The sequence below is a fragment of the Hyla sarda genome, chromosome 9 (assembly GCF_029499605.1).
Source record: "Hyla sarda isolate aHylSar1 chromosome 9, aHylSar1.hap1, whole genome shotgun sequence".
NCBI classification, from domain to species: domain Eukaryota; kingdom Metazoa; phylum Chordata; class Amphibia; order Anura; family Hylidae; genus Hyla; species Hyla sarda.
In genome coordinates, this window is record NC_079197.1 from 73,339,507 (window position 1) to 73,357,853 (window position 18,347).

The 18,347-nt window shown below is 45.9% G+C and overlaps 1 protein-coding gene across 1 annotated transcript in view; it reads left to right on the plus strand.

Annotated features, from left to right (window-relative positions):
• Nucleotides 1-15,574: 15,574 nt before the first annotated feature.
• Nucleotides 15,575-18,347, plus strand: part of LOC130291112 (germ cell nuclear acidic protein-like) — a 41,926-nt gene continuing 39,153 nt past the window's right edge. Inside the window, exon 1 of the mRNA XM_056539534.1 lies at nt 15,575-15,984. Within this exon, the coding sequence (XP_056395509.1) occupies nt 15,922-15,984 (63 nt within the window). The 5' untranslated portion in view covers nt 15,575-15,921. The remainder of the gene's footprint in view (nt 15,985-18,347) is intronic.

An 18,347-nucleotide genomic window follows, 5' to 3' on the forward strand; every position in this document is an offset into this window, starting at 1 on the left:
ACAATCTTATTTTTCCACAATTTTGAAAGGGTGCCAACAATTTTGTCCAGCCCATTTTTGTAGTTTTGTGTGACATCATGTCCAATTTGCTTTGTTTCCTCCCTTTTTTTTGGTTTAGTTCCAATACACACGAAGGGAATAAACATGTGTATAGCAAAACATGTGCTACTGCAATCCTTTTCTGGGAGAAATACTTCATTTTCCAGAAAAATGTTATGGGTGCCAACACTTACAGCCATAACTGTAAGAATTGTGAGACCACAGTCACACACAGGTACAGACACTATATTATGAATTACACTAACTTTACAGCCTCTGGAGCATAGTCAAATAAAAAGAAATCCTGGAATACCCCTTTAAATATGAATTGCAACTAGCCAAACCATGGTCACACAGTGCTGTAAACCAAACAAGGCATTCTTAACTGCCTTCCCAAATAAAGCAGAAAATATTCAATGTCAGGACCTTTCATTTACATCAATGGGGCTTTGATTCCAAGCACAATTTGGAAATACTGCTTAGAACCTGCTTCAGATAAGTTGTGTGCCATGGCTTTTGTGTGGAGAAGTATAGTAAATTCTGCCTTGTGAACTCAGCCTTACAAACTCCAGTGGAAAAGCCAGAGGGATTTGCTACCCATTGACTTTAATGGGTCAGCAGGAAATCTGCAATAGTGGAGGATTTTCAGACTTTCTGCAGATCCAGAAGTCAATGAGAAGCATAAACTTTTTGGTATTTTTGGGGTAAGTGCGAACTTACCCTTACAAGTTTTGTATAAATATGTCCTTAGCCATATTCTACACTACACTCGCCCAGTTGTTATGAGCACAATCGGATGAGCTGTCCTTTGGCTTTTGCAATTGGTGGGGCGTCTAAGCGTCAAAACTTCCATCAAATAATATTATTGGTATCAGAAATGTTTTAAAGTAATAGTTACTGTTAACAATTGGAGGATAAAAGAAAATACTTAAACAATATTACAGTGGTGCCCCGACGAACGATTGTTTAAACATACGATGGCATCTCCGGCCAGTCAGTTCGCCGCTCCTCTGCTGCCCTTCACCATTGCCGTCATCATGACAGTGATGGAGAGCGATGGCGCAGGGCAGTGGCGATGCAGTGATACAGCAGCAGAGGAGAGGCGAACTGACAGGCCAGAGCGGCGTGGACACGTGAGCATGCTTGAGCATCCATGGTAAGAAACCCTCAACATACGATGGTTTCAACAAACGATGGCCCGCCTGGAACCAATTACCATCTTTTGTTGAGGGACCACTGTTTTTTAACCCCTCCACGACGAGCGACGTACATGTACGTCGCCGCGAAGTGCCACTTGGCGCGCGGCGACGTACATGTACGTCGCGGGGTTTCGGGAGCGCCGCGTCACCGGTAGCGGTGATCGGGCCGGGATGACTGCTGTTATCTAACAGCAGGCATCCCGGCACATCGCCGAGGGGGGTCCTGAGACCCCCCTCATGACCGCGATGCGCGCAAATCGCAGGTCAATTCAGACCTGCGATCTGCGCGATTCCGGGTCATACGGGTCACTGGTGACCCGGAAAATAAGAGGGATCGGGGCTGTCAGAGACACCCTCGATCCCCCTGAAGGGATAGGAGTTTGGTGGCAGGGGTGCCACCCCTCCTATCCCTGCTATTGGTCGGCCGAGCGACCGACCGATAGCAGACTGAGGGAGGGGGGGGGGTTAAAGTTCGGTTCCCCCGCTTTGCCCACCTATCGGTGTCCGGGCAAAACAGGGGAACTGTCCAGGGAAGGTCGGCGCGGAAGGTGCCTTACCTGGATCCCGGAGCGCGATCCTCCCCCACGTTCGGCGGAGGCAGCAATACTTCTGGGTCCTGCTAGGTGAGTTGTTGCCTAGCAACATCCGGAGGGCCACAGTTTACAGTGGTCTCTAAACCGTGGCCCTCCAGATGTTGCAAAACTACAACTCCCAGCATGCCCAGACAGCTGTTTGCTGTGTGGGCATGCTGGGACTTGTAGTTTTGCAATATTTAGAGGGGTTCAGGTTGTAGATCACTAAGTGGTCTCAAACTGTAGCCCTCCAGATGTTGCAAAACTACAACTCTCAGCATGCCCAGTGTGCATGCCCAGTGTGCATCTCAGTGCTTACTCCACAAATTGGATGTGGTACGGGCTGTTCGGACTTATCTTTCTGTCACCTCTTCCTTTCGTCAGTGCGATTCTTTTTTTCGTCCTTACGGAAGGTCGTCGGAAGGGACAGCCTGCTTCCAAGGCCACCATTTCTCGGTGGATCCGATGTGCTATTTTGGAAGCTTACCGCTGCATGGGGCTTCAGGGTTTTGGCTCATTCCACCCGCTCTGTGGGAGCATCCTGGGCTCTCCGAAACGAGGCCTCGGCGTCGCAGATCTGAAAAGCGGCCACCTGGTCGTCTTTGCACACTTTTTCGAGATTTTACCAGGTTCATACCTTCGCATCGGCTGATGCTAGTGTTGCTGGCAGCGGTGGTACAGCCGACTGCCTGACCTTTTTTCTCTGCCCACCCAAGGGACGGCTTTGGTACGTTCCAAGGTTCTGTGTCCCCCAATGGAGCTGATAGAGAAAAGTAGATTTTTTAGACTTACCGTAAAATCTCTTTCTCAAAGGATCCATTGGGGGACACAGCTCCCGTCCTTTTCTGGGGTTCCTTTTCGGTTATCTGTCCGAGGGAGTGTTCAGTTGATTTTTCTTCTGGTACTCTGACAGTTCATGTTTTTTTCCCTTTGACCTGTCGGTCTCCTCCTATTGCTCTGGGACTAAAACTGAATTGCTCAGTGGCCTGGAGCGGAGATATTCCATCCGGAAATGGCGGATTAGAAGGTGTTGATTGAGACGCTTGAGACCCAAGATGGGCCGCACAGAACCACCCTACTTGGGAACCCCAAAAGCACTCCCTGGAAGGGACCGGGCCAATGACTCCCTGGATGAGAAGGGACTGAAGCGCCCCCTGAAATTCCCCCACTAGCTCCGGAAGAGAAGCAATTTCGATCCGGTATCTGTTGGACACCACGTCCCTGAATGTGCACCGCCCAGACGTCTTGGAAAAATAAAAGACGACCTCCCACCCGAGAAAAATTTGCGGGTGGGGGTGTCCCTTCATGCGGAAGTGGGTTTGCGGGTGCCAGACTTGGCTGCAAAACAGCCGCGCCTAGAGGAAGGGAACCTTTTTGTCCCGCGAGGGCACCTGCCCCGACCCATTATTGGGACCAGAAGTCCAAAAGGACCGAAAAGCAAAAGACTTCCTACGGGAAGTAGTGCGAGCCCTATTCCAAAGTAATGAAGAACTCTTGCCACCCGTCGCCTCAGAGATGATCTCATGAAGTCGCTTGCCAAAAAGTCGTGAGCCGGCAAATGGAAGCTCGGTAAGAGACTTCTCGGAAGCGGCATCCGCGTCCCATGCATTAAGCCACCTGGATCGACGGAGGGCCACTAGGTTACCAGTGGCAAAGGCAGCACAGTGGGCTGACTGCATGGGAGCAGAACATAGAACGTCTCCAGCCCTGGAGCACTGGAGTGCTATGTCAGACAGTTCCTCCGGAGGAGATCCAGAAAGAACACCTTGACGGAGTTGGGAGGACCAAACTGAAAGTCGCTTCCGACACCCAGGCAGAATCAAAGGCAGAGAGGAACCCGCAGTTTCGAATGCAAACTTTGCCAAGGTCTCTACCTTTTGTCTGCCGGATCCTTGAAGGCAGCCGCATCCGCCAGTGTCGTAGCCCTAACTAGAAAAATAAAAAATATGAGACCTGGTCTGGAGAACACCAGACCAGTGTCCACCTCCTTAGACACTAAGCAAAAAAACTGAATTGCTCAGTGGCCTGGAGGCGGGTATATCCTGCTGGGAGGAGCCGACTTTTTGGTTACCATAGTGTCAAACCTCCTAGAGACTGCAGCATATACCAAGGTTCTGTGTCCCCCAATGGATTCCTCGAGAAAGAGATTTTACGGTAAGTCTAAAAAAAATCGCCTTTTTGTTGTGTTTGCAGCATATTTACTGAAATCAAGTTATTTCAATCAAAAGTTTAACAACATTTTAACTTTTTAAACATTTTAACAGGTCATGTTACATTTTAACATAGGACCCCTTATTTGATAGCAGCTTCACAAGTCTTGCATCCTTTGAACTTGTGAGTTTTGGGACAGTTTCTGCTTAGATTTATTTGAAAGATGTTAAAATAGCCCCCCCCCCCAGAGCTTCTGTTTGGATGTAGACTGCCTCCCACCCTCAGTTTTTTTGCTTGAGGATGCTCCAAAGTTCCCAATAGGATTGAGGTCAGGGGAGGATGGAGGCCACCCCATGACTTTCTTTCCTCTTATCCCCATAGCAGCCATTGATGCAGAGGTATTCTTTGCAGCATGAGATGTTGCATTGTAATGCATGAAGATCATTTTATTATGGAAAGCATAGTTCTGTTTATTCCTTCTGTACCAGGGAAGAAAGTGGTCAGTCAGAAACTCCACATGCTTTGCAGAGGTCATCTTTACACCTCGGGGACCCTAAAGAGGCCGACCAGCTCTCTTCCCATGATTCCGGCCCAAAACACGACTTTACCACCGCCTTGCTGACATCACAGCCTTGTTGGAACAGGGTGGCCGTCCACCAACCATCCACTTCTCCGTCCATCTGGACCATCCAGGGTTGCACAGCACTCATCAGTGAACAGGACTGTTTGAAAATTAGTCTTTATGTATTTTTATGCCCAATGCAGCTGTTTCTGCTTGGGAGCATTGGTTAGTGGTGGCCAAATAACTGGTAATTACTCACCGGTAATTCTGTTTCCCCGAGCCATGAAAACACCAACTGAGAGAGGGACTCCGCCCCTAGGGACAGGAAACCTGAGGATAAAAAGAAGAACCCTCCTCCTCGGCCTCAGTGAGTTTTAGAGACCAGAAGAGCCTTCTTAATTAATAAACATTCACAATAAAATATCAATTCAACACCAAAAGTAGTGAACACCCACCAAGTGCAAGAAAACACACCGATAATATAGAGTGGTAATTCCCTGGTGCTGTCATGGCTCGGGGAAACAGAATTACCTGTGAGTAATTACCGGCTTTCTTGGTCGCCATGACAGCAGCACTTGAGAAATATCAGAGATAACCAATTAGGGTGGGATAACAGATTGCAAGACTTTGTGACTAAAAGAAAGAGAAGAAGAGGTCCCAACATTCACCCTGAAGTGACAAAAAAAAAAAAGTATGTGGTGACCAGGTGGCTGCTCTGCATATCTGATCTATAAAAGCACCTCTTCTCTCAGCCCAAGAGGCAGCTACAGCTCTAGTTTAATGGGCCCTAAGCTCTACAGGAGGAGCAACACCTGACACTGAGTAAGCTAGACTGGTAGCTTGTCCAATCCACCTAGACAGATAATTACTACTTGCCTTTTTCCCATTATCTTTGCCTGCGAACTGAATAAAAAGAGCATTAGATTTTCTAAACTCTCTTGTCCTATCAAGATACTGGAGGACACATCTTCTAACATCTAGGGAATTAAAGGATTTCTCTCTGTCATTTGAGGGGCTAGCACAAAAGGATGGTAACACAATCTCTTAAGACACATGAAAGGTAGAAACTACCTTCGGAAGGTATGCAGGATCAGGAAGAAAAATAATCCTATAGTCTAAAACCTTAGTGTACGGTTCTATACTAGACAAGGCCGACAAATCTCCTACCCTCCTGGCTGTGGTGACTGCCACGAATAAAACTGTTTTAACCCCTTGACGTACGCATTCGTCATGACACCCTGGTACTTAAGGACCCATGACGTACGCGTACGTCATGGACAATTCCGTCCCCCGCCGCGCACCGGGTGGGGATCGGACCGGGCTGCCTGCTGAAATCATTCAGCAGGCATCCCGTGTAAAGGCCCAGGGGGGTCATCAGACCCCCCATGTCGGCGATCGCGGCAAATCGCAAGTGAATTCACACTTGCGATTTGCGTGATTCCCGGTCATTACGGGTCTATGGTGACCCGGCGACCCGGAATAGAAAGGGGATCGCGGGTGTCCATGACACCCACAATCCCCCTGAAGGGATAGGAGTGAGGTGGCAGTGGTGCCACCCCTCCTATCCCTGCTATTGGTGGTCTAGACGTGACCACCAATAGCAGATCGGGGGTGGGGGGGTTAATTTTCATTTTCCCTGTCCTGCCCACCCACAATAGGCGGGGCAGGACGGGAAAACCCGACAGGGACCGGTGCCGAAGATCCACTTAACGATCCGGAGGCTGCGGGCGACGGAGATTGGCGGGCAGCGACGGAGATCGGCGGGCAGCGACATTGTGCGGCTGGATCCTACGGAAGCCGGTGAGTTGCCTAGCGACATCTGGAGGGTACAGTCTGAGACCACTAGATAGTGGTCTCTAACTGTAGCCCTCCAGATGTTGCAAAACTACAACTCCCAGCATGCCCAGACAGCTGTTTGGGCATGCTGGAATATGTAGTTTTGCAACAGCTGGAGGGCTACAGTTTGAGACCCCTATCTAATGGTCTCTGAACTGTATCCCTCCAGATCTTGCAAAACTATAACTCCTAGCATGCCCAAACAGCTGTTTGCTGTCCGGGCATGCTGGGATTTGTAGTTTTGCAACAGCTGGAGGACCACAGTTTGGAGATCACTTTGCAGTGGTCTCTAAAACTGTAGCCCTCCAGATGTTGCAAAACTGCAAATCCCAGAATGCCCAAACAGCTGTCTCGGCATGCTGGGAGTTGTAGTTGCGTACCTCCAGCTGTTGCATAACTACATCTCCCAGCATGCCCTTTGGTGATCAGTACATGCTGGGAGTTGTAGTTTTGCAACAGCTGGAGGCACACTGGTTTGAAAATACTGAGTTAGATAACAGAACCTAACTGAAGGTTTTCCAACCAGTGTGCCTCCAGCTGTTGCAAAACTACAACTCTCAGCATGCATGGTCTGTCAGTACATGCTGGGAGTTGTAGTTTTGAAACAGCTGGAGGTTTGCCCCCCCAGGTGAACGTACAGGGTACATTCACACGGGCAGGTTTACAGTAAGTTTCTTGCTTCAAGTTTGGGATGCGACAAATTTTTTGCCACAGCGCAAACTCCTAGCGGGAAACTCACTGTAACCCGCCAGTGCGAATGTACCCTAAAAACACTACACTACACTAACACATAATAAAGAGAAACACTACATATACACCCCCTTAAAAACCTATTGTACGGCAGTGTTTCCAAAGCGGAGCCTCCAGCTGTTGCAAAACAACAAATCCCAACGTTTCTGGACAGCCACTGACTGTCCAGGCATGCTGGGAGTTTAGCAACAGCTGGAGGCACCCCTACTATGTATTGCACGGCAGTGTTTCCAAAACGGAGCCTCCAGCTGTTGAAAAACAACAACTCCCAGTATTGCCGGACAGCCACTGACTGTCAAGGCCGGAAGTTTTGCAACAGCTGGAGACACCCTGTTTGGGAAACAATCCCGAAGGGTATTTTTGTGGCGGATTAAAATCCCCAATTTAGTCCTCAAATTTGCATGGCGCTCTCTCACTTCGGAGCCCTGTCGTATTTCAAGGAAACAGTTTAGGGCCACATATGGGGTATCTCTGTACTTGGGAGAAATTGCACTACAAATTTTGGGGGGCTTTTTCTCCTTTTACCCCTTAGAAAAAGGAAAAGTTGGGGGCTACACCAGCCTGTTAGTGTAAAATTTTTTATTTTTTTTTTACACTAACATGCTGGTGTTGCCTCATACTTTTAATTTTCCCAAGCGGTAAAAGGAAAAAAAGACGGAAATACCCCATATGTGGGCGTAAAATGCTCTGCGGGCGCACAACGAGGCTCAGAAGCTAGAGCGCACAATGTACATTTGAGGTCTAAATTGGTGATTTGCACAGGGGTGGATGATTTTACAGCGGTTCTGACATAAATAAAATAAATACCCACATGTGACCCCATTTTGGAAACTACACCCCTCACAGAACGTAACAAGGGGTATAGTGAGCCTTAACACCCCACAGGTGTTTGACGAATTTTTATTAAAGTTGGATGGGAAAATGAAAAAAAAAATGTTTTCACTAAAATGCTGGTGTTACCCTAAATTTTTCATTTTCACAAGGGAAAATAGGAAAAAAGCCCCCCAAAATTTGCAACCCATTTCTTCTGAGTATGGAAATACCCCATATGTGGATGTAAAGTGTTCTGCGGGCGAAGTACAATGCTCAGAAGAGAAGGAGCGCCATTGGGATTTTGAAGAGAAAATTTGTCCAGAATTGAGCTTTTGGAAAGAGAATTCATTTGGAATGGTAGTCAGGGGCCATGTGTGTTTACAAAGCCCCCATAGTGCCAGAACAATGGACCCCCCCCCCCCCCCCACATGTGACCCCATTTTGGAAACCCCACAGAGATGGGGTTACAAATTTCAGGGGGCATTTTCTCCCATTACCCTTTGTAAAAATTGTAAATTTGGGGAAGAAACTGCACTTAAGTGAAAAATTTTTTTTTTCATTTACACATCTGATTTTAACAAAAAGTCAAACATCTGTGGGGTGTTAAGGCTAACTGGACCCCTTGTTACGTGCCTTGAGGGGTGTAGTTTCCAAAATGGTATGCCATGCGGGGTTTTCTGCTGTTCTGGCACTATAGGGGTTTTCTAAATGTGACATGCCCCCCAAAAACCATTTCAGCAAAATTCACTCTCCAAAATCCCATTGTTGCTCCTTCCCTTCTGTGCCCTCTACTGCGTCCGACGAACACTTGACATACATATATGAGGTATTTCCTTACTCAAGAGAAATTGGGTTACAAATTTGGGGGGGCTTTTTCTCCTATTACCAATGCAAGTGTAAAAAAAGATTTTAAATTTTCTCCTTCACTTTGCTGCTATTCCTGTGAAACGCCTAAAGGGTTAAAACACTTACTGTCATTTTGGATACTTTGAGGGGTGCAGTTTTTATAACTGGGTCATTTATGGGGCATTTCTAATATGAAGGCCCTTCAAATCCACTTCAAAACTGAACTGGTCAATGAAAAATTCCGATTTTGAAAATTTTGTGAAAAATTGGAAAATTGCTGCTGAACTTTGAAGCCCTCTGGTGTCTTCCAAAAGTAAAAACATGTCAACTTTATGATGCAATCATAAAGTAGACATATTGTATATGTGAATCAATATATAATTTATTTTGAATATCCATTTTCCGTATAAGCAGAGAGCTTCAAAGTTAAAAAAATGCAAATTTGGGAATTTTTCACCAAGAAATGATGCAAGTATCGATAACATTTTACCACTAACATAAAGTAGACTATGTCAAAAAAACTATCTCGGAATCAGAATGAAAAATTAAAGCATCCCAGAGTTATTAATGTTTAAAGTGTCAGTGGTCAGATGTTCAAAAAAAAGGTTGGGTCCTTAACCTCTTCAGGACACAGGGCGTATGGATATGCCCTGCATTCAGAGTCCTTAAGGACCGAGGGCGTATCCATACGCCCGTGGGAAATCCGGTCCCCACCGCTAGCCGGTTGGGGACCGGAGCCGGATGCCTGCTGAAATCATTCAGCAGGCCCCCCAGGCACATCGCCCAGGGGGATCCTGAGACCCCCCCCCCATGTCGGCGATCGGAGAAAATCGCATGTCAATTCAGACATGCGATTTTCTCCAATTCCGGGCTGATCGGGTCTCTGGTGACCCGATCACCCGGAAAATAGGGCTGATCGGAGCTGTCAGCAACAGCCCCGATCAGCCTAAAGGATAGGAGTGAGGTCGCAAAGCTGCGATCTCCTCCCATCCCCTGGCATTAGTCAGAATGGAGTTCTGACCAATGGCAGCGCAGGACAGGGGGTTGCCATGGCAACCCCCCGTTCTGCCCGCCCCTGGATGTCGAGGGGCTCTGGGAAGAAGATGGAGGCCGTACCTGCAGGAGAAGATGCCTGAGGACCTGGGATCTTCGCTGGAGCCTGCTGGATCTTTGCTCAGTTAGGGAATCGACAGTGGGGGGGGGGGGGGGGTTAGGGGATTGAAAGTGAAAGTAAATCGATCTTTACTGTGGCAACCACTAGGGGGGCCAAACTGCAACTCCCAGTTACAGTGGTGCACAAACAGTAGCCCTCCAGAGGTTGCCAGACTACAACTCTCAGCATGCCTCGACTGCCCAGGCATGCTGGGAGTTGTAGTTCTGTAACATCTGTCCCTTCAGATTTAGCAATTTTCATGACATTTTTGAAAATTGCTGCTCTACTTTGAAGCCCTCTAATTTTTTCAAAAAGCAAAAGTATGTCCATTTCATGATGCCAACATAAAGTGGACATATTGCATTTGTGAAGAAAAATAAAATTTATTTTGAATATCCATTTTCCTTACAAGCAGAGAGTTTCAAAGTTAGAAAAATGCTAAATTTTCTAAATTTTCATGAAATTTGGGGATTTTTCACCGAAAAAGGATGCAATTAACGCCAAAAATTTACCACCAAAATAAAGTAGAATATGTCTCGAAAAAACAATCTCAGAATCAGAATATTCGGTAAAAGCGTTTTCACGTTATTAATTCGTAAAGTGACGGTGGTCATAATTGCGAAAAAGGGCTCAGTCCTTAAGGGGTTAAACGAGTACCACCGTGGAAAACTTTTATTTTTTTTTTTTAAATCAACTGGTGCCAGAAAGTTAAACAGATTTGTAAATCACTTCTATTAAAAAATCTTAATCCTTCCAGTACTTTTTAGGGGCAGTATACTAAAGAGAAATCCAAAAAGAAATGCATTTCCTGTGATGTCCTGACCACAGTGCTCTCTGCTGACCTCTGCTGTCCATTTTAGGAACTGTCCAGAGAAGCATATGTTTGCTATGGGGATTTTCTCCAGTTCCTAAAATGGACAGCAGAGGTCAGCAGAGAGCACTGTGGTCAGGACATCACAGGAAATGCATTTCTTTTTTGGATTTCTCTTTAGTATACAGCCCCTAAAAAGTACTGGAAGGATTAAGATTTTTTAATAGAAGTGATTTACAAATCTGTTTAACTTTCTGGCACCAGTTGATTTAAAAAAATAGTTTTCCACGGTAGTACCCCTTTAACCACTTAAGGACTGAGCCCTTTTTTGCAATTCTGACCACTGTCACTTTAAGCATTAATAACTCTGGGATGCTTTTACAGATTGTTTTGATTCTGAGATTTTTTTTCGTGACATATTTTACTTTAACACAGTGGTAAATTTTCGTTGTTACTTGCATCCTTTCTTGGTGAAAAATCCCCAAATTTCATGAAGATTTAGAAAATTTAAAAATTTTCTAACTTTGAAACTCTCTGCTTGTAAAGAAAATGAATATTCCAAATAAATTATATATTGATTCACATATACAATATGTCTACTTTATAGTTGCATCATAAAGTTGACATGTTTTTACTTTTGGAAAACATCAGAGGGCTTCAAAGTTCAGCAGCAGTTTTTCACAAAATTTTCAAAATCAGAATATTTCAGGGACCAGTTCAGTTTCGAAGTGGATTTGAGGGGTTTTCATATTAGAAATACCCCATAAATGACCCCATTATAAAAACTTCACCCCTCCAAGTATTCAAAATGACATTCAGTAAGTGTGTTAACCCTTTAGGTGTTTCACAGGAATAGCAGCAAGGTAAAGGAGAAAATTGAAAATCTTCATTTTTTTACACTCGCATGTTCTTGTAGATCCAGTTTTTGAGATTTTACAAGGGGTAAAAGGAGAAAAAGCCCCCAAAATGTGTAACCCAATTTCTCTTGAGTAAGGAAATACCTCATATGTGGATGTCAAGTGTTCGGCGGGCGCAGTAGAGGGCTCAGAAGGGAAGGAGCAACAATGGGATTTTGGAGAGTGAATTTTGCTGAAATGGTTTTTGGGGGGCATGTCACATTTAGGAAGCCACCATGGTGCCAGAACAACAGAAAACCCCACATGGCATACCATTTTGGAAATTACACCCCTCAAGGCACGTAACAAGGGGTCCAGTGAGCCTTAGCACCCCACAGGTGTTTGACGACTTTTCGTTAAAGTTGGATGTGTAAATACATTTTTATTTTTTTTCACTAAAATGCTGGGTTTCCCCCAACTTTTACATTTTTACAAGGGGTTATAGGAGAAAATGCCCCCCCAAATTTGTAACCCCATCTCTTCTGAGTATGGAAATACCCCATGTGTGGACGTCAAGTGCACTGCGGGCGCACTACAATGCTCAGAAGAGAAGAAGTCACATTTGGCTTTTGGAAAGCAAATTTTGCTGAAATGGTTTTTGGGGGGCATGTCGCATTTAGGAAGCCCCTATGGTGCCAGAACAGCAAAAATAAAACACATGGCATACTATTTTGGGAACTACACCCCTCAACGACCGTAACAAGGGGTACAGTGAGCCTTAACACCCCACAGGTGCTTGACAAATTTCTGCTAAAGTTGGACGTGAAAATGAAAAACCAGATTTTTTTTCACTAAAATGCTGGTTTTACCCCAAATTTTTCATTTTCACAAGGGGTAATTGGAGAAAAAGCCTCCCAAAATGTGTAACCCCATTTCTTCTGAGTATGGAAATACCCCATATATGGATGGTAAAGTGTTCTGTGGGTGAACTACAATGCTCAGAAGATAAGGATTGCCATTGAGCTTATGGCGAGAGAATTTGTTTGGAATGGAAGTCAGGGGCCATGTGCGTTTACAAAGCCCCCCGTGGTGCCAGAACAGTGTACCCCCCACATGTGACCCTATTTTGGAAACTACACCCCTCACAGAATTTAATAAGGGGTGCAGTGAACATTTACACCCCACTGGCGTTTGACAGATCTTTGGAACAGTGGGCTGTGCAAATGAAAAATAAAGTTTAGCATTTTCACGGACCACTATTCCAAAAATCTGTCAGACACCTGTGGGGTGTAAATGCTCACTGTACCAATTACTACAAAACGTGAGGGGTGTAGTTTCCAAAATGGGGTCACATGTGGGGGGGTCCACTGTTCTGGCACTATGGGGGCTTTGTAAACACACATGGCCTTCAATTTTGGCCACATTTTCTCTCCAGAAGCCCAATGGCGCTCCTTCTCTTCTGAGCATTGTAGTTCGCCCACAGAGCACTTTACATCCACATATGGGATATGTCCTTACTCAGAAGAAATGGGGCTACACATTTTGGGGGGCTTTTTTTCTATTATCCCTTGTGAAAATGAAAAATGTAGGGTAACACCAGCATTTTAGTGAAATTTTTTTTATTTTTTTATTTTCACATCCAACTTTAATGGAAACTTATTAAAGACCTGTGGGGTGTTAGGGCTCACTATACCCCTTGTTACATTCCGTGAGGGGTGTAGTTTCCAATATGGGGGTCACATCTGGGTATTTATTGTTTTGCGTTTATGTCAGAACTGCTGTAAAATCAGTCACCCCTGTGAAAATCACCAATTTAGACCTCAAATGTACACTTCTGAGCCATGTTGTGCGCTTGCAGAGCACTTAACTCCCACATATGGGGTAGTTCTGTACTCAGGAGAAATTGTGTTACAAATTTTGGGGGTCTTTTTTTCCTTTTACCGCTTGTGAAAATTAAGAGTATGGGGCAACACCAGCATGTTAGTGTAAAAATAATTTCTTTTTACACTAACATGCTGGTGTAGACCCCAACTTTACCTTTTTATATGGAGTAAAAGGAGAAAAAGTCCCCCAAAATTTGTACCGTAATTTCTCCCGAGCACGAAAATACCCCATATGTGGCCCTAAACTGTTTCCTTGAAATACGACAGGGCTCCGAAGTGAGAGAGCGCCATGCAAATTTGAGGACTAAATTGGGGATTTGAATCCGCCACAAAAATACCCTAAGGGAGTGTTTCCCAAACAGGGTGTCTCCAGCTGTTGCAAAACTTCCGGCCTTGACAGTCAGTGGCTGTCCGGCAATACTGGGAGTTGTTGTTTTTCAACAGCTGGAGGCTCCGTTTTGGAAACACTGACGTGCAATACATAGTAGGGGTATGTGTATATGTAGTGTTTTACCCTTTATAATGTGTTAGTGTAGTGTAGTTTTCTTAGGGTACATTCACACGGGCGCAGGTTTACAATTAGTTTCTCCCTGGGAGTTTGAGCTGCGGCGGAAAATTTGCCGCATCTCAAACTTGCAAACCTCCAGCTGTTGCAAAACTACAACTCCCAGCATGCACTGACAGACCATACATGCTTGGAGTTGTATTTTTGCAACAGCTGGAGGCTCACTGGTTGCAAAACACTGACTTAGGTAACAAACTCCGTTTCACAACCAATGTGTCTCCAGCTGTTGCAAAACTGCAACAATCAGCATGCATTGAGTCAAAGGGCATGCTGGGAGCTGTAGTTTTGCAACAGCTGGAGACAAAATGCTACAACTCCCAGCATACCCTTTGGTAGTCTATGCATGCTGGGAGTTGTAGTTATACAACAGCTGGCTGCACACTTTTTCATAGAAAAAAAGTGCCTCCAGCTGTTGCAAAACTACAACCCCCAGCATGCACAGACTACCATAGGGCATGCTGGGAGTTGTATTTGGAACTCCAGCTGTTGCAAAACTACAACTCCCAGGATGCCCTTTGGCTGTGCTTGCTGCGAGTTGTTGCTAAGCAACAGCAGGATGTGAACAGGCCTTACCTCCTGCTGGATCCTTCCGCTGGTGCCACCACCGTCGCCGATCCTGCTGCTCCTGTCGCCACCACCGATCCCGCCGGACCAGGGCAAGGTAGGAGACTCCCTCCGCCGCCGATCTCCACCATCTTCGCCATCCCGATCGCCGCCCAGCAGGGTCATGATTGATCGGTCAATCACGTGATCGTGAGGCGGCAGCCATGCCACCTCACTCCTGCTGGGTAAGGGTGAATGGGGCTGTCTCAGACAGCCCCATTCACCCTTTTTTTCCAGGTCACCAGAGACCCAATTGACCCGGAAAAGCCGCAAATCGTTTGTCTGAACCCCAGGGGTTTGCACGGGTGCCTGCTGATAGATATCAGCAGTCACCCCGGTCTGTTCCCTGCTCGGCGAGTGGCGGGGACCGGAATTCCCACGGGTGTATCCATATGCCCTCAGTCCTTAAGGACTTTAAAATGGGGGTGTATGCATACGCTAGTCGTCCTTAAGGGGTTAAGATATAAATGGGCTGGGTCCTTAAGGGGTTAAGGTGGTGTAAAGTTAATAATAAATGTCCAATGATGCGGGGACACGTTTTGATCAAAAAGTGCGCTAAGAGCCTTCAAATTTTGACAAAGTGTGCTGCTGCAATCTTTTTTTGTATCCTCAGTATTTGCCACAGCAGCGTGCACCCGTGTATCAGGTAGTTGTGCTGGCTATTTGTGTTTTTTTGGTTTGGTGTAAAGCCAATAATAAATGTCCCCCATGGAGTGTGAAAGACTTTCTATACTAGTGGTTAACTGTCTCCACCTAGTGGCGACAGTGAGCAATCACTACTGGTAAAGGAACAAGAGTCATGTAGTAGCTGGAATTTTAGCAGGTTTTGTGTTAATTAGGTTTTAATTAGGTATAGAGGGGGTCAAGTGTATAGGGTTAGGGGTTAATTGACCCTAATCTCCAGCCCTAAAGTGTAACCCCCCCCAACCCTATCCCTATCCACGGCGGCGCCTAAGTGCGCTTAGCACTAGCTGGGCAAAAGCAGCAGAAGGAGCAAAAATGTTCTGCCATCGATTACTGCTGTCTGTACGTGACGTCATTTTTCAAAGCATTGCGTTCGCGCGCAGTAGGATTAACAGCGTCATCAGATGTGACGTAAACAATTGTTCTGATTGGTCCAATGATCTGACACAGCCCCGCTTACAAACTACTGCAGTTTCCTGTTTGCAGACTTTGAATTCCCCGGAAGTAATACTATTCCCAAGTCGCGCATTGGCTGGAAGTATTTCCGGGGCCGTGTCAGCGCTCGTCCGCGGGTAGTTTAAATCATTGTTTATCCCGTTGACGCATCTATCTCGGGTCATGGCCGCGGAATCCCGGAGCCTCCTGGAAAGGATCTCTGGCCGGCTGGCGGGGACTGAGCCTGTGAGTGACTGTGCTGTCTGTATCCATAAGGATCTCCTGCTCCTGTGTATTAGAAAGCATCTGCTCTGTGTATCCATCTGAGTGCAGGCTCTGCTTGGCTCTTTCCCAGGTTGCTGGCAGCTGCAGACTATTGTCCTCTACCCTAGCAATATCTTGTGAACACAGCATATAAAAGAAAGAGAGATTTTATATAATAATGTTCAGGTTGATGTGAAAAAAAAGTCCTATATTACCCTCCCCCCCCCCCCCCACCACCCTACTGTTCGCACGTCCTGTTGGCAGCCAGGGATTTTTTGCTTAGCCTATTACTGACTGACGTGGGACATTGCTACTACTACTACAGCGATCCCTCAACATACAATAGTTTCAATATACAATGGTCTTTTTTGGATTATTGTAACTTGAAACCAGACTCAACATACAATGCAATGGAATCTGCAAAACATGTCAATGGCTGGAAGAACTGACCAATCAGAATGGGCATTTCACTGTTAAAACTGTATTACTGAAGTGCATGCACTGACTGGTGTCTGATAGCGCCCCCTACAGTAAAGGGAGGTACTACATGTTCTGTACTACTTTTAACCCATACCATGGTTAGCTGCTCCTTTGGACACAGTTCCATTTTTTAGGACATAGCAAGTACTGTACAGGACCCTGAAGAAGCTCCTGTCCTACATAGACCAGTGTTTCCCAAACAGGGCGCCTCCAGCTGTTGCAAAACTACTACTCCCAGCATGCCCGGACAGCCTTCGGCTGTCCGAGCATGCTGGGAGTTGTAGTTTTGCTACAGCTGGGGGCACCCTGGTTGGAAAACACTTAGACTGCTCCCAGCAAATCTTTCTTACTTTTTTATGTAAGAACTAGTTGAGTACCCGGCGTTGCCCGGTTTTTCCTTCCTAATCCTTTTTGGGGAGGAAAATAAACAAAGGAGGAAGCTTTTGACTTCATATCCCGTCCTCATATATTGTTGTCATATCCCGACCCGTAATATGTGTACCAGGTATTGAAATATCTCCAGCCGTACGACCCTCACAAATTGGGGTAGTTAAGGGTTAAATTAACTATCCTATATGTTAAGTGGACATATAAGTAACATGGGACCAAGTATTATCGAAATATCTCCAGCCGTTTGGAAGTTATGCAGTAACATATATTTCCCATAGACTTGTATGGGACTTGAAACAAAAACACCGCCCCTTGCAAATGGGGGTGAGTAAGGGTTAAATTACCTTTCCTATGTTTGTTGTTGACATATAAGTAACATGTGTGCCAAGTTTCATGTTAATATCTTTAGCCGTTTGGATGTGATGCTGATTTTCGGATGACCTTTTGGTGCTTCAGAACCAATTACTAGGATTCCATAGAGTTATGATCTCAACATACGATGGTTTCAACATACAATGGTCGTCCTGGAACCAATTAATAATGTAACTTGAGGGACCACTGGGAGTTGTCTGCAGGTTGGAGACCACTGCTGTACGCTGTATCCCTATGCCCGGGCTGCAAAAGATAAAGAAAATAAACTGTAACTTACCAACGTCGGCCACACGCTGGGGAAGGGAACATCGGACAGCCGTCAGCCTATCACCGGCCCCAGCGATGTCCTGCCCCGGCCAGTGATAGGCTGAGCGCACTGTCATGTAAGAAGCCGGCCAGCACTGTGGGGACAGCGCTGCGCTAATAATACATTCCCATGGGGGAAAATTCATATCCTGCAGCCCAAAAATTTCTGTATTCGGTATGAACCGTTATACCGCCCAGCCCTAGGACCGACTATGGCACATAGTGCTTCACGGAAGATAAAGGCCCAGTTCACTGGACTGGAACTGAGGAAGAGCGGATTCTACCTCTAGAAACGTGTTGTCCTGATGTTCTTTGTACTTGTACTGCATATTATGTACCTGTACTTTTAAGAAAAAGAGATCACTGCTATCACCTACACCCATCGTGTCCCTTATCTGCGGTGAAGCGCTACGTGCCAACGTCGGAAATTAAGGGTGATCCCCCTGCCAGGAATACCCCAAACCTTCCTACACCCTAGCCATGGGCCTTCCCCCTACATACAGTGACATTATCTGGGCTCTCTGCATGTGAGTTTGGGTCCATGTACACAACACTGTGTCACATCGGGTTACATACTTATGTTCCCTCCGGAAGGAATAGTAAAAAGTACCACAAGCAACACTTTCCACATTCTGGTACTTTTATTACTTTCAGAGGTCACATGGTCTAAACCTATAAGATGTATGTAGGGGTTGAGCCATTTTTAATTTAAAGAGGTATTCCCATCTTTGGTAGTTATACCCTATCTGCAAAATAGGGGATAACATGCTCATTGGTGTAATTCTGACTGCTGGGAC